This window comes from Macrotis lagotis, chromosome X, assembly GCF_037893015.1.
Source record: "Macrotis lagotis isolate mMagLag1 chromosome X, bilby.v1.9.chrom.fasta, whole genome shotgun sequence".
NCBI lineage: Eukaryota > Metazoa > Chordata > Mammalia > Peramelemorphia > Peramelidae > Macrotis > Macrotis lagotis.
This window is the reverse complement of record NC_133666.1, coordinates 74,854,648-74,870,618: the sequence shown is the minus strand read 5'-3', so window position 1 is coordinate 74,870,618 and position 15,971 is coordinate 74,854,648. Positions and strand designations below refer to the sequence as shown.

The 15,971-nt window shown below is 43.0% G+C and overlaps 1 protein-coding gene and 1 pseudogene across 1 annotated transcript; both read right to left on the bottom strand.

Annotated features, from left to right (window-relative positions):
• Positions 1 to 479: 479 nt before the first annotated feature.
• On the bottom strand, positions 480 to 1,693 carry LOC141498703 (U1 small nuclear ribonucleoprotein C-like; annotated as a pseudogene).
• A 2,926-nt stretch (positions 1,694 to 4,619) lies between these two features.
• Positions 4,620 to 13,525, bottom strand: PIN4 (peptidylprolyl cis/trans isomerase, NIMA-interacting 4). Its single transcript, XM_074200779.1, has 4 exons — positions 13,327 to 13,525; positions 10,701 to 10,774; positions 5,290 to 5,409; positions 4,620 to 4,800 (listed from the first exon to the last, which is right to left on the bottom strand). The coding sequence occupies exons 1-4, from the start codon at positions 13,367 to 13,369 to the stop codon at positions 4,642 to 4,644; spliced, it is 396 nt and encodes a 131-aa protein (XP_074056880.1). The 5' UTR covers positions 13,370 to 13,525; the 3' UTR covers positions 4,620 to 4,641.
• Between the last annotated feature and the right edge of the window lie 2,446 nt (positions 13,526 to 15,971).

Below are 15,971 nucleotides of genomic sequence, written 5' to 3'. Positions count from 1 at the left end.
CCCACTCTTCCTTTTAAATGGTTTCTTCATTGTCAGGAAGTGGGAAGTCTTCCGTATTTGGAAACTACCCCTGGGGCAGTTTGCAAAAACCCCCCAAAACTGCAAGCTATTGACAATCATGATAAAAAGCTCTAAAAATAGAATGCAAATTAAAACGATTCTGAAGCTTCACTTTACACTGATCAGATTTGATAAAAATGACAAAAGATGAAAATGGTCAATGTCGGAGGGACTGGCAAGGTAGGCACACGAATGCACTTTTGGTGGAGCTGTGAATTTGTCCAACAGTTCTGAAAATGGTTTGGAATTACTCTTAAGTCACTAAAACACACAGATCTTTGACTCGGTGATACCACCATGGGCACAGAACCCGAGGAGGGCAAAGACAGAGGGAAAGGTCCCATATATACAAAAATATTTATAGGAGTACTTTTTTTTTTGCAAGGCAAACAGGGTTAAGTGGCTTGCCCAAGGCCACACAGCTAGGTAATTATTAAGTGTCTGAGACTGGATTTGAACCCAGGTACTCCTGACTCCAAGGCCGGTGCCTTATCCACTACTCTACCTAGCCACCCCTAGGAGTACTTTTTGTAGTAGCAAAGAACTGCAAGCAACAATACTCATCAATTGAGAAACAGCAAATGAACATACAGGATATGAAAGCAATGGGATATGGTGTGCTCTAAGAAATGAAGACGTCAAGACCTTGTATGTACTAATGGTAGAGGGAAAGGAAGCAGGAACAAGGAAACAATTTACACAATCACCACAATATAAAAGAGCACAACACTTGAGACTTCAAAACTCTGATCAATGCTTATGCAGCTGTGACTTCAGAGAACTGGTAAAATGTTTCCTCTCCTTTGGCAGAGGTGTTAAATTATAGGTAAAGAACAAGGAATAATTTTTAGACATGTCCAATGTGTAGATTTTTCACTGTGCTTATTTATCACAGGGGTGGGATACTGAGGGGAGAGGAGGACATAGTGGGGGGAAGGGGAATCATGGGAAAGTGATGGTAATGTAAGTGTCAGCGTTTTAAAAGGGGAAGAGGCAAAAAAACCCAAAACCCATGTCAGATGGAGCACCATGATGTTGTAGTGAAATAGAACAAAGAATAGAAAATTGAGGAATGGGTTTCATCACGTTTTTTCTATTTTATCTGTCTGGTCTAGGCATTGCTGGGTACGTAGGCACCATCATAGGATGAGGAAGGGGCCTCATCATTGGAGGACCAGGCATCATGCCAGGAGGAGGGGGGGCCCCATCATTCTAGGGTGAAGTGGTGGGATCATAGGCCCTCCTAGTGGAGGAGCAGAGAAGAGGTTGGGAGGAATTCTTCCTTGCTGAAATGCAGTGGTTGTTTTAGCAATCAGGCTCCGGGCTTGTTCTGCCATCCATTTTTGGTAAATCTCTCACATTTTCTTTGTGCTTCCTCCCACTGCTGTGTGTCTTCCTTACAGATGGAGAATCATGAAGGAGATAGGTAGCACAATAATCACAATAAAACTTGGGGGGCTGGCTAGGTTCCTCCCCCTCTTCACATATGAGGTTAACCCTGGAATGCTCTGATAGATAAAAGAGGACCTAGCTCTTCAGATAGATACTCAACAGGGATCCTAAAAAGATGAACTGTACCCCGCAAGCAGAAGCCTGGGAACACCACGCCACCTGCTGGAAACACCGAGTCCATCCACCTGGGAGGGACAGGGGAGGCAAGAGAAGGGGGGGTGGGGAGACACAGATCCGACAGACAAGGAGAGAGCAACCTTGCCTAGCTCACCCTTAATGGGAAGGGCACCAACTGAGGGCTTTCCTTCCCTCACAGCTAACTCCTGAGGCCACATTCGAACCCAGCTCTCCTTGCACTGCAGTGTCCTCTGTCCATTGACAGATGGCTGCATTAGTGTTTCTCAGACACTAGGGAAAAAAAGGGAGATAGGATCACTTTATTGTGGGGGAATGGAATGGAATGGAATGGAAGAGACAAGGTTGCTGGGCCTAGTAGTAGGTTCAACTTTCCAGATTCTTCCTCAGGTTCTTAGTGGGTAAAGAAGACCTGAGGTGCATTGGGGGTTAAATGTTGTTGCAGTGACTTCAGTACAAATAGCCAAGTCCAGGCAGTAACTAACCCTTTGAGCTGAGATGATACCTTATTGTTTCAGAGCCTGTTTCTCTGGGAACAGCACCTAAAAACATCTCCACTGTCAACCAGCACCCCAGTCCAGATAACTTAGAATGACTTCAGCATGGGTCCCTCTCCCTCCCAATTCATCTCTCACCTAGTCAGACCACTTCACTTCCCTGCTCAAAACTCTCCTGTGGCTCTACTGCCAAACAACTTAGCCTGCTATGCAAGGCCTTCCACATGCTAACAACCAGTCTAAACTTGTCTAATCCATTATATTCTCTTGAATCAAAGCATTTCTCCCCAGGTCAAAGCTCTGCCTAATGATATCTTTTTCTTCCTTTAAGGCCCAGCTCAGATGCCACTTCCTACATGAAGCTTTTTTAGATCACACTCTCCTCCCATTTCCCTAGAACCTTTGTCTGGATTGTCCCATTCTACAGCCTATGTTCAAATCTTAGTTCCTCACCCTGACCTAGCCCTCATGATGTTAAGTTTCTTGGGATCACAAGGTTTACCACTCAAAAGGCCCCTAAGAGATTATCTTGTCCAGTGTCCTCATTTTGCAACAGAGGAAATAAAGATTAAATGCCTTGCCTAAGGTCACCCAGGTGGAAAGTATCAGAATTGGGCCAGGAATCAAGGTCCTCTGACCCCAAATCTCATGCTTACCTCACTTAAACTCACTGGTGCCCCTGAATCACACCAAGTTAAAGTGGGGGGGGGGCTGAATTCACTTGGGAGCCACCAAGAGATGGATTCTCACCCAAGGGTTTGAGGGTAGACAATGTCATTTCATAAATCCCTGTGACTCCCCTTCACCTCCAGCATTGAATGGAAAACCCTATTTGTCATTCAAAATCCTCCAAAAGTCAGTCCCTTCCTCCCTTTCTATGCTCTGTGATCCAGTCAACACCTTGAAAAAGATACTCCATCTCCTGGCTTCCTTCCTGTCTACTTTCCCAGCTTCTGCAAGTTTTTTCTGATCCTTGGTACTGCTAGGGCCCTCTCTCTAGTGAGGACAATTTCTCCTATATATCTTAATAACACAAGGTTGTTTGCATGTTGACCCCTCCATTAGACTTGGGGTTCCTTGAGGGCAGGGACTGCACTCTGTCCTTCATTTCCCTCCCAGTACTTAGCACCAGGCCTAGCCCACAGAAGGTGCTTAATTAATGCTGGTTGAAGTTAGAAAGGGAGAGTGCTCCTCCACTGGCACCCGGAGAATGTTGGGAGAAAGTAAGAAAGAACTGGAGTATATGCACACACACTGGATGGAATCTATGTAGCAAATTTATGGGGAGACATGAATGAACAAGAGATGCAAAGGATGGCAAGTCTATTTTCTGCATTGTTGGAGGGATCTTCCAAACCAATCAGACCAGAAATTGTTTCCTGGGCTGCCAAATAATTTTCCTAGGGGCCTTCTCTCTACTTAGGTGGCATCTATTGGTGACACCCAAAAGGATTTAAGAATCAGGTCCTTGTATTGGGTGTGTTTAAGGGGAATGTTATAGCTAGAGATAACCAAGGTACTGGGAGGCAGGGAACAAGAGTAGGCAACAAGAGCAGCTCCAAACTGACAACTGCAAAGGGAGCCCCCCCCCCCCCCTCCCCAGAAGGGGCAAGAAAAACCTGTCTTGGGAATAACAATCCTTAGGCCAGAGCAGGAAGAAAGAGACTACAATGGTCTGACCCAGCAGCAGCTCACTTTGGAGATCAGAGGGATCTTCAGGAGCAACTCTGGGATCTGAGCTGATCCAGTATTTTAGAGGGAGGGAAGGAAGAAGGGAGTCTTGCTTAGGAAGGCTTTGTTGAAAGCAACAAGCAAGAAGGTGTAAGCTACTGGACATAAAAGAAGGTTCTGGAGAAGAAGCAAGACAAGAATGAGGGGCACACCAAGAAAAAGAAGAGCCTTGGTTTGGGAACAGATGGTATAATATACTAGGTAGCCTGTTCTTCTGAAAGTAGGTACATTTGCTAAACTGGGCCTGCCCCAAAGCTTTTCCAACCAGTAAAACCTCCAAGGCAGTAATAGGAAGTAATGTTCTACCGGTATTGCCTTCCAGAAGCAGGGGGGTCATCTTTATACCACCATGGAAGAGGGGGAAGAAGGAACAAGCATTTTTAGAGTTTATTATTATAATATTATATTATAATATAAATATTTGAAGTTCTTCCAATACCTGGTAGATAGGTGCTGTTATTATCCCCATTTTACAGTTGAGCAAATTGAGGCACACTGGGCTAAAGTGACTTGCCCAGGGTCACACAGATAGCAAGTGTGAGGTTAGATATAGGTTCAAGGCTTCCTGACTCCAAGCCCAGGGCAATAAGCACTGTGAGGCATTAGAGAAGAACATTCGTGCTTCAAGAAACATCTGGATGTATCTTCTTAACCACTCTGATTCGAAGCAATGAAGCAGAGTTCACTAGATACATGGGCTACTCAGCACCTCTGAAAGAAATCACATGTCTGAAACACATAAAATTACATCAACTCATTTATCAGTTTATTTTCTCCCTTCAACCATGATAATGTGGTACCCAAATTTGGTTTTCACTGGAGGATCTGTGTATACAGGCTTGTCCAGACCACTGATAGGTAAGGCAAATGCTGCTTCTTGGAACGGGCCTACCATGGAGCCTCTTGTCATCCAGCCCAAATCTCCCTGGAAAAAAAATCGATTATACACAATTAAGTTGGTGGGGTGTCCACTGTACATTTGTCATCTTTCTCAAAGAAAAATCTTGAGACCATGAAGGCTCGAGAAGGAAGATTTGGGTCACAAGAGAAAGTGGTAATTCCTGATTAAAGCCTGTAGCTCTAAATAACTCCATGTCAGCATCAGAAGAAGCAGAAGGCCCAGTTCAATGGGTCCTCAGGAGTGACCACAATTCAAACAAAGCTTCAGAGTAGCTAGGAAGAAATGGAAAGAGGAGTCTGGCATCTTTAAAGCCAGTTTTCACTTTCCCCCCACTGGGCATTAAGTTGGAAGTAAGGGATAACTTAAAAAGTATAGTCACTTCTTTAGCTGGTCACTTTCCACTCCCTTAATTCTGGCTCTTCTTGGCTGAGATTTTGAACTAGACTCATTCTGTCACCAGATGATGTGTTAATGGGCATCCTGTGCTAAGAGTAGATGGGGAGAAATAGGTACCCCCTGCCGGGCTTTATCTTCACTATACTGGGAAGCAACTTCATTGAATTTCATGCCAGACTTCAGTTTCTCCATGGCCTCCATGATTCTGCCATGCTTTTCACACAGAATATGCCGGACCTAAAAGACAACAAGAGGAAACCCACATTACTTCCTATTACTTCAAACCCTTCCTCAAAGTACAAGAATCAATTGCTATCCTTGTTTATGATGTGGTAACTGAAAAAACATAGCTATGAGCAACAGGTGAATTCTTAACCAAACAGGCAGAAAGGTGACTAGAGAAAACAAAACAGAACATTGTGATTGTATGAAATTGTAAGGCTTCTTGCACAAATGAAAATGCATCAAGGGAAGGAAATCTTTGCATGGCATATCTAGAGTAAGAGCTTGGTATCCAAGATATATACAGACATTTAAAGAAAATATAAAAGTTCCCAAAGCCATTCCTCAAGAGCAAAGTAGTTAAAGGACTAAATATCCCAAAAGAAGAATCTTAAACTCTTATTAGTCACACTTATGAAAGAATGCTATAGATCATTAATAATAAGAAATGCAAATTAAAATAACCTGAAACCCAGAACACTGACAAAAATAACAAAAGATGGGAATAGTCAGTGTTGGGGGGAAGCACACAAAGGTAGACTGCCATACAGTTAGAAGAGCTGTGAAATGCTTCATGACTTGTCTATGAATTGGCCCAATCCTTCTGGAAAGTAATCTGGTTTGCTGCTAGGCATATACTCCAAGGAGGTCAGTGACTAAGAAAAAAAAAAAAGAAAAGTTCTCATGGACATCCATATCAATAGCAGCCCTTTTGTGGTAGCTAAGAACTGGAAACAAACTCAATGCCCCCCAACTGAGGAACAACTGAAAAAAATGGAATTCCATTACTGCGCTACATAAGAAATGATGAGTGATGAATGTAGAAAAGTATAGGAAGGCTTCTACAAACTGATGCAGAGTGAAGCAAAGTCAAGAAACAATATACTATTGCCACAAGGGAAATGGAAAAAACAACAAAAGGATCAAAGGTGAATATTGTAAAACTAAGATAGCCATGTCTGAACCTATAGACTATGGATATGGAGAGCTATACATCACATCAAACCTTTCTATATGCTATTTTTGAATTTTCCCCTCTTCTTTTTTTTTATTCTTTATAATAAAAGATGTTTCTCCTAAGATTTGAGCTGGTTTTCGCCATGTGAACTAGTTAATTTAAAAGTAAAATTTAAGAGACTTTAGTATAGTTTGTATTGAGTCTGGTTACTGGCAGAATTTAGCAAAAATATCTAAGAATTGTTTAAGTCTCGTACACCTTAATTTTATATTTCTGATAAAAAATTATTATCTTAGCCTCTAATAGTTATAAATCTGAATGTTTTCTCAGTGTGTAAAAATGTCTATCTAAATATTGCATATGGGGCGACTAGGTGGTGAAGTGGATAAAGCACCGGCCCTGGAGTCAGGAGTACCTGGGTTCAAATCCGCTCTCAGACACTTAATAATTACCTAGCTGTGTGGCCTTGGGCAAGCCACTTAACCTCATTTGCCTTGTAAAAACCTAAGAAAAAAATGTCAATCTGCAAAGTCAAGGCCTTTCTCCTACATCTAAATGTTGACTTGGCCTGTGTCAACACTCCCTAATTTTTGTTTGTTTGTTTCTGTAAGGCAATGGGGTTAAGTGACTTGCCCGAAGTCACATAGCTAATTAAATATAAATTATCTGAGGTCACATTTGAACTCAGGTCCTCCTGACTTCAGGGCCAGTACTCTATCCACTGTGCCACCTAGCTACCCTTAATTTTTTTTAACCATACTTTGATTTGTCGTTTTAATCAGATTAAGTGATTTATGGGAGGCATGACTTCCCAAGAATAAAAGGAGAATGGAAGAATTGTAAAATTGAAAATTAATTTTAATTCTATTTTTAAGACTTAGTTGGACTAGCCTGGTTTTAATAGCTAAATCCAATCTTCTTACCTTTACAACTTCATCCTTCCCCTACATTCAAGAACTCTGCCTAAAAGCTAAGCTTTTATATTATAATCACCCCCACTTAGGTCTCAATTCTATTGTGAATTGAATTTCCATGCTGAACTGTCTACCTACTATCCACTTATCCTTGTAACTTTACCCACCCCACACTTGTCGAATTCAAGTTTATTCAATCAAAACCATAGCAAACTATTCCCTTTCTGGGAACCTTTGTCTTCGGATTCAAATCATATGTCTTGGCTACGGTTGAGGGGGTTTCAGAAGGGGAGGTCCAAATGATGTAACCTAAGTCTGACTGTCACAGACAGCCAATTAGAAGAAAACTCATATAGGTTGCTCAAGATTTTGCTCCAACTTCTTATTGTTATAAAAGACCCTGTTGTCAGCCCTCACCAATTTATCGATTACTGATTATGTTGGGGGCAGGAGATAAGAATAAGGGATGGTTCTCTGGAAGGGAAAGGGGAAAGAGGACTGGGAAATATAGGTGATGAACAAACAAAAGATACTGATAAAAAAATTTTTTTAAAGGAAATTAAAATGCCCTGTTGAGTCAAGTCAGAGTCCCACTCTCTACAAAAGGAAAACCTGCCCAAACCCTAAGCTATGTGGAGGAAAAGAAAACCTTGCTATTGACGCTGGGAGAATGGACTTGCAGAGGGGGTTTGCAAGGCTAGATGAGGGTTCCTTATCAGTGAAGAAATCACCAGGCCCTTTGGCTCAGAAAGGTTAAAAAAAAGGCAAACATTTTTAATTCACAGGTTACTGCAAAAAGTTACAAGTTAGTTCACAAAGTGCTTTATCAAGGTAAAGAAAGTAAATTAAGAAGACAGTAAAATTTAAGCAAAGAAGAAACAGCTTTAAGCTGTGTTAGTGAGAACATTAAGGAGAGCTAAGGAGGAATAAAAAAGAAAAGCCATGAGATGGGTGGCTGGGATGGGATCAGTATGGATCCAGCAGCATGGAGAAGGTGGGCAGAACTTTTATAGGGAGTCTAGTCTACCATCTGGGCAGGGAGGAGTCAGGGGGAGGGAGTCAAGGAGTGACCCCATCCTGAGGTGACTGAAGTCAAGCATACACACCTTGGCAAGCTATGGAGAAGGGTGGAGAAGACAGGTGGAGAAGGGATGGGGGAAGGGGCTCAGGTTGCTTTCTATTATCTTAGTGAATTTACATTTCAGAAGAGGGTTAGACTGAACAATGGGGAGGAAGTTAGAGGTCCACACAAAATTCCAGACAAGCACAGATAAATAGCTCCTTAATATTACAGGAAAAGCTTAAAGTATTTTACTAATATTTCTCCATCATCAAGGTGAGGTCTCAATCCCTAGAGTAGGGGGGGGATGCTGGGAGTGTAATGTGAGAGTAAACCACCCTAAATGGGGAAGGAAGGGAATAAGCATTGACTCGGAACCTACTTTTTGCCAGGCACTGTGCTAAGCACAAAGATGACCTCACTGGGTCCTCAAAATGACCCTTTAAGATTGTGTTATAATTACCCCCATTTTATGGTTGAAGAAACTGAGAGAGCGGTTAAGTTAACTTGTTCGGGAGTCACACAGCTAGAAAGAATCTGAGATGATTAGATTTGAACTCAGGAATTCCTGACTCTGAGCCCGGTGCTCTGTAAACTGTATTGTATGTACCCTAACTGCCTCTAATGCCAACACAAAAGCTTCTAGACATGTCCAGAAAAGCCATTGGCAAGAGGAAGAGGCTTTGCCGACATTACTGATCACATAGGATGGAGAAAGACTAGGCCTCCAACACCTTTCCTCTGACTGTTCTCATTAATAGGCCCTAAATGAATTCAACCTTTTGACATTCTCCCATTTTTCACTTTGGTATGTTGTAGCTACACTTTTTTACCCATCGGGTAGCAAGGAGACAAAGATCAGTCAGTCGGGGAAACTATAAATTTTGTAAAAGTGAACACATAAGGAGCAGTTAGGTGGTACAGTAGATCAAACACTGGCCCTGGAGTCAGGAGTACCTGAGTTCAAATCTAGCCTCGGACACTTAATAATTACCTAGCCGTGTGACCCTGAGCAAGTCACTTAACCCCACTGCCTTGCAAAAAACAAACAAAACAAAAAAGTGAACACTTAATAGGCTTCTTTAACTGTCAAGTTCCTAAACCAGTGCTTTCATGTCCTGAAGAACTTTCTAGATAGCCAGCCAATTAATACATTTTGTTAAGTTTTAAATTTCTGTGGTTTTCAAAGATGCCTTTTGTTTTTCCTTCACATTCACTCTAAACCCATTCCTCTCCCCCTCCCCTACCCAGAGCCATTCTCCTACTAAATAAGCCTAAAAGAAGGAGAAAAAGCAGATCAGTAAAACTAACTTATCTACTAAGTCAATGGTCAGCTTGTGCCTCTGCACAGCCTTGGGAGGAGGTTTGCTCAGACTTGCTTGTCAAGCCCATTTTTTTTCTTTCCATCTGCATCACTATGCTCACTTTGTGTACTGCTTTTTCGATTCTGCTGACTTCACTTGACCTCAGTTCCTATCAATCTGCCCATACTTCTCTCATCCTTTCTTTTTGAAAATACAGTGTGATTGATATTTAGTTTTCCTATGGCCATCATGTTCTCCGGTATTAGAGGGTTATCCTATGCTACTCGCCAAAGTCTAAATTCTGAAATCTGTAAATAAGGGCTATAAGTTTGGAATTTCTATTTCTCCTATTGTTAATTGTTCTAACAATCCCACAGGAAGCCAGATGATTAGAAATTGGGAAATCTATCAGCTGTCTTTGTGAGAACCACATAGGGTTACAAGATAACAATGTAAGGATGGCATATTTGTGAGCAAATGTGTAACCAGATTCACTGGTCTCCAGAAGCTTTAATGATTTCCTTGTCTTTTTTTATCTATAAATACTGCTTTCTCCCTTTGTTATGTGTGATTATTATCACAATGGCCACCTTACAGTAATCCTAGGTAAATCCTAGAGAAAAAAACTTGATGTTTCACTTACAGCGCTATCATTTTATTTTAACCATAAATTATTAAGTTTAATGCTACATACCCGATAACATTTTTTTAAAGAAAAAAAGTGGAAAAAATCAGCAAAAGAACTGATCAATGTGTCAAAAAAGTCTGAAATTCTTTGCTACCACAAAAAGTGCTGCTATGAACATTTTGTGTATGTGTGGACTTTTTGTCTGGCCTAGCTTCTTAGCATGATTCTGGATTTCATTCGAGTGGTTGGACTAATTTATAACTCCACCAACACACCAACAGTGCATAGCAGTGTCCTGTCTTTGTGAGTAAGTTCAATACATTTGAAATGAACCTGTTAATTATGGAGTGTTTCTTTTTCTTTTTTTTTTTAGATGGAGTGTTTCTTAAGCTCTAATAAAGAGCTTTGTTAGAAGACAAAAGATGAGATAAAGGTAACTCACCTTTACAGAAGTTCCACCACCTTTGGGACCCTGAGCCTTCTTATTTGCATCCTCACTCCCAGAAGCTGCTCCCCCTTTACCAAAGAGAGAAGGACACTTATTTAGATCATGTCATGTTATTTCTGACAGACCCCCCCACCCCCGCCAAGTTTGTGGGTTTGTGAAAGCAGAGACTGGTAGGGGTACACACACCTTTAAACACTGTCAATCAGAAACAACAATAGAAAATTAAAAAGCACCAATCCAATTTTTTAAAAGTAGATTTTCTTTTCCTGAAGTCAAAATTGCCCTAGAAAATCACTGTACCCCATTTGCTTCTCCCTATCTTCCAACTCCAAACAAAATAGATCAATTTCATTAATACAGTGCACAAAATTAGGTCATTACATGCATCTTTGCTTATGTGACAGAAGATCCATAGCTCAGCAGTTTAGGCAGGTACTTTGAATGGCCAATATTAAGAAGAATAACAAATTGAAGAGGCAACTAGAAATATGACAAAAGATTTTTAAGTTACAGTTTCCGGAAAGTAAGAAGGGAAAATTTGATTTGAATCATTAGTTAGGAAAATTCTATTTTTTCTCTGCAAAATAATAATAACAATAATAATAATAATAACAACTAGTATTTATACAGCACTTTAAAGTTTAGACCTCACTACTCATCCTGGTAGGTAGGTGCAATTATTACCTATACTTGACAGACTCAAGTGTCTGACTTCAGATTTAATGTTCTCTCAACTGCATTCCTGCATCATTATTTCCCTAATGTAGATTCTTCACAACTTTAACATTAAATGTAAGATTCAATTTTTAGATTTTTTTTTCAAGGCAATGGGGTTAAGTGGCTTGCCCAAGGCCACAGGCTAGGTAATTATTAAGTGTCTGAGGTTGGATTTGAACCCAGATATTCCTGACTCCAAGGCTGGTGCTCTATTCACTGTACCACCTAGCCGCCGTAAGATTCAATTTTTAAAAAAGTTTATTGATGCCTTGGTTTTTACATTGCAGCCATTTCTGAATATTCCCTTTAGTCCCACACACCCAAACTCACAGCCACAAAATGGGCCTTCTTTTGAAAAAAGACAGAGCTGGACAAACTCAACAACATAGGGACCATGATTACTAGCATATATAACACTTTATCCCCAGTCCCTGGACATCTCCAAACAAAGAACAGCAATTTCTTTTAAAAGATTATTTTGAAGTCATGGAACGAAAGTCACTTCTAACACACCAAGTTAACATGAAATTCTTAGAACTAGAATATGCTTGGGCACATTTTTTCTGCCACAGCAAATGTATAACTTAAAAAAGGATGAACATGCAAATTCTACATATTTTTACTGCAAATGCAGTATCTACAAATATTAATAATTAAATAAACCTCCAAAATGATGTATATAACCTTACATGAAATTTTCAGCATTTTACAAAGTAGAATCCACTGAATTACTAGACACCAATGATCACTCCTATTTCCTGCCAAGGTAGATTTGCACCATTTTTCAAGTCAATCTGGAATTATTTTCTCTTTGCTTTAAAATACACATACCTGATTTAGCTGCAGTTTTGGATCTGCTAATCTTATCTTTCCTCACTCTGTAGCCATATCTTCATATCTCCCTGCATTTTTGCTCTTTATCATTTTCATGGCACTCAGCATTTCCTTACATTAACATGCCAGTTTATTGAGGCATTCTTCCATGATGGGTTTTTGTATTATTTCCAATCATTTCCCTATAATAGCGAAGGTAAGACTACCTTTGGACAGACAAGTCCCGTGTTCCTTTTCATTATCTTTTTAGGTTAAAGTCCCGACAACAGAATCACTGGATAAATGGGAGTAAAGTTTATAATTCTTCTTGCACTTGGCCATACCGTCCTTCCCGATGTTCCCACTAAGCTACAGTCGGACCGAGGGTGTATTGCAGGAGGAACATTCTTTTTAGTAGAACAGTCTTGTGTTAGACCTTCTATGTCCACACGATGGGGCTTTACGCTCGGTAGGTTGGATTGTTTTAAAGCCCCCCCCCCCCCCCCCCCCCCCAGCCTCAGGCTTTCCCAAGACCACTTTGTGGTTTCTATCAACTCTGCCTGATGTCACCGGAGCCAATCTGGCTTCTCGTCCGCACCGAACGTGCTGCCTGTTCGGAGGAGCTGGTGGAGGCTGCCTTTACTGGTACTTAACAATTCAGTCAGAACTGAAAGGACCCTAAGGGATGCTTGACTTCTCCCTCGTGGTGGTTCATGGCCATCTCCACCGTCTCCTGCGGACTCCAGAGCAGCAGAGGGCAGGCCTCAGCGGAACGGGCGGGCGGGAGGAGGGGTTGGGGTGCCGAAGGTTCTCCCCCCTAAGTGATAGTCGCAGGGGTGCAGAGTTGGGGGGAACCTCCCCCCCGCCGAGCCATGACAGAGGCTGGGGACATGGGAAGCAGGGCGCGCCCCCTTCCAGGGAGCTGCTGGAGGGAGGAGGTGTAACAGTCTCCGCCGCACCCCCAGCCCGTGCAAGGAGAGGCGGCGGGGGAGCAGAGTTAAGAAAAGGAAGGAACGTGCCGGGCCGCGAGCGTTAGGCCTCTGAGCACTTGGCTCCGAGACGCTCGGGGAGGATGCCCCGATGGCCCTACCTTTCGCTCCCTTGCCGGAGGCACTCTTCCCCTTAGGCGCCATCTCATCACGTTCCGGGAGCCTTCTCTTTCGGACTTCCGAGTCTCCGATTGCGGCATGCAGGTGAAGGCTCTGCAGGGTGTCTTGTGCTATGCCTGAAGAGAGCAATCAGCACAAGACCGTCACCCTGGTTCGACAGCAATCAGGCAAGAGCTAAGAAAGCCACGGCGGAAGGGGTCCTTCGATGGGCCTGACCAATGACATAGAGGCTGGGAAGGTTGGGGCGGGCTGCGAGAGAGTTCGGGTCAGCACCTTTTCGCTCCACCTTCCCTGGCGTTTCTCTTCCGGGGCGCGGGAAGCCGGGGCGGCTGGAGGCGGGGCGGCGAGTTCTCCCGGGGCCGCCCTTCGCGGCCCGGCGGAAGCTGCTCGGGTCGCCTCCGGCAGGAGCTGGCTTTCGCTTTATTTTAAGCGGCTTTCCCCCTCCAGGTCTTGCCTGACTTATATGTAGCATGGTAGGGAGGGGGCGGGAGGGAGAGGAAAATCATGTTGACGAGTCCGCAAAAACGGCAGCTCCAACTCCTCATTGGCTGCAAGCTAGGCCCAGAAGGACGTTTAGGAGCCCCCGAGAAGAGGCCCCCGGAAGGGGAGGGACTCGTCAGCCAGGGAGCAAATGGCCAAGGTGGGCTTTGAAGCCGGGCTCCGAGAGTCGAGCCTTTGCTCCCCCGGCTTGGATCATGCCCCTCAGCAAGATGTCCGGTAGCTTTAGGGAAAGCTTTCTAGACATCGCTCCCTGTGGGCCGGAGGGGCGCCCAGGGGAGCGTCTCCTTCTATGGCTAAGGATGATGGCTGGCCGTTTTACTGGCGAGGGTCCCATTCCAGCCGAGGGCCTTTATATAGAAGCCCCTCTTTTAGTGCTTAGTCGGCCAGCTCGCGTGGATCCTACTGTTCACCAGGCGCCGAGCGAAGCACTGAAAAAAAAGAAGCATAAGACAGTATCCCTCAAGCTCACCGTCTTACCGGGGAAGCAAACCACTGTGTCTAATAACTGTCTAATCTGGAACGGGGGGAGGGGGGGTTCTGGGCAAGGAGAAAAATAGCGTAACTTTTTTTTTCTGTAGTAAAAGAGGAAGTATTTTAATGCAGAGAAATAGTAGATTGCTTTTCTGCATTGTTACTTTCCTTTTTGTATCAGCACTGACTCAGAAGCAAAGACCCTCATTAGTAAGACGCGGACCTGATAAGAGCCCCCTGTCCAATGAACCACCCCTATATGGCTTAGATACTAAGATACCCATATCTCTGCAGATTTCCCATCCATATGTTTTGTGCTATATGGAATACACATTTGTGTGTGTCTGTGTGTGTTGGCAAGGCAATGGAGTTAAGAGGCTTGCCCAAGGCCACACAGCTAGGTCATTATGAAGTGTCTGAGGTCGGATTTGAACCCAGGTCCTCCTGACTCCAGGGCCAGTGCTTCATCCACAGCATCACCTAACCGCCCCCACATTTTGTTACCTAAGTGAAAGTCACCAGTGCTAGCATCTTAAAGTTCAAACTGACTCATCCAAGGAAGGGATATGGAGGCTTCATGCCATTCTTTGGGTCACCTGGAAACCACCAATCAAACTGCAACCCTAAATGATGCCCCTGAATTAGAATGAACACTTCCGGATGCGCACAGGACACTGGATGCATATGTATGGATATGGCCCTAACCCTTCCCTGAGTCCTCGAAGAACAAAACAGCAAAACATGCTTCTCTTTAAAAATCCCTAGCTTATGTCTTTAGAGTACCTTTTTCCATTAAAGATGGGCCAAGTTGTAAAATCCTTGCCACTGTATCAAAACTTCTTTTTCCTTTCTCATCTTCCTAACCCTAAACTTTCATAAGAAAGTTAGCTATAGAGGCAGCTAGGTGGCACAGCAGGTACAGCACCAGTCCTGGACTCAGGAGGATTTGAGTTCAAATGTGACCTTAAACATTTAATACTTATTTTACCCCATGGCCTTACAACCCCCCCCCTCCAAAAAAAGCCAAATTGATCTACTTTATTACTTAATCACTTGCAGTAACTTTTTTTTTACATTTTCTCCAAGTTAATGGGGTTAAGTGGCTTGCCCAAGGCCACACAGGTCATTATGAAGTGTCTGAGGCCAGATTGGAACTCAGGGACTCCTGACTCCAGGGTTGGTGCTCTATCCACTGCACCACCTAGCCACCCCACTTGCAGTAACTATTAAAAAAGTTTTTTATTCTTCCATTCCTGAGTCACAGAGCTGGGTGAATTTTTTACTAATTGGTGAACCCCACACATCCCACCACAGCTGCTTTTGCAAGCCCTAAGCACTGCTAACCTCCTAGGTACCCATCAACAGAAACAAGCTATGTAGAAGATAAAGAGGAAATAATTAGGAGAAGGTATTGGAATTAAGAGGAATTGGGAAAGGTTTCCTGTAGAAGACAGAATTTTAGCTGGGACTTAAAAGAAGCCAGGGGGTCAGCAAGTAGAAATGAGGAAGGAGAGCATTCCATGAATGGGAGAAAGACAGTAAAAAGTTCAAGAGATTGTGCCCATGTATTGAAGGCTGGTTGGCATTACTGGATCAAAGAATACATGTAGAAGGGAGAAGAAGGAAGATGGAAGAAGACTAGAATAAAGTAGGA

Coding starts and splice junctions, on each gene's coding strand:
- PIN4 (XM_074200779.1), bottom strand. CDS start 13,369: ATGGCGCCTAAGGGGAAGAGTGCCTCCGGCAAGGGAGCGAAAG. Junction 5,410..10,700: donor GTGGTGGAACTTCTGTAAAG/GTGAGTTACCTT, acceptor GTTGTCTTTTAG/GTCCGGCATATTCTGTGTGA. Junction 4,801..5,289: donor AAGATAAAGCCCGGCAGGGG/GTACCTATTTCT, acceptor TTTTTTTTCCAG/GGAGATTTGGGCTGGATGAC.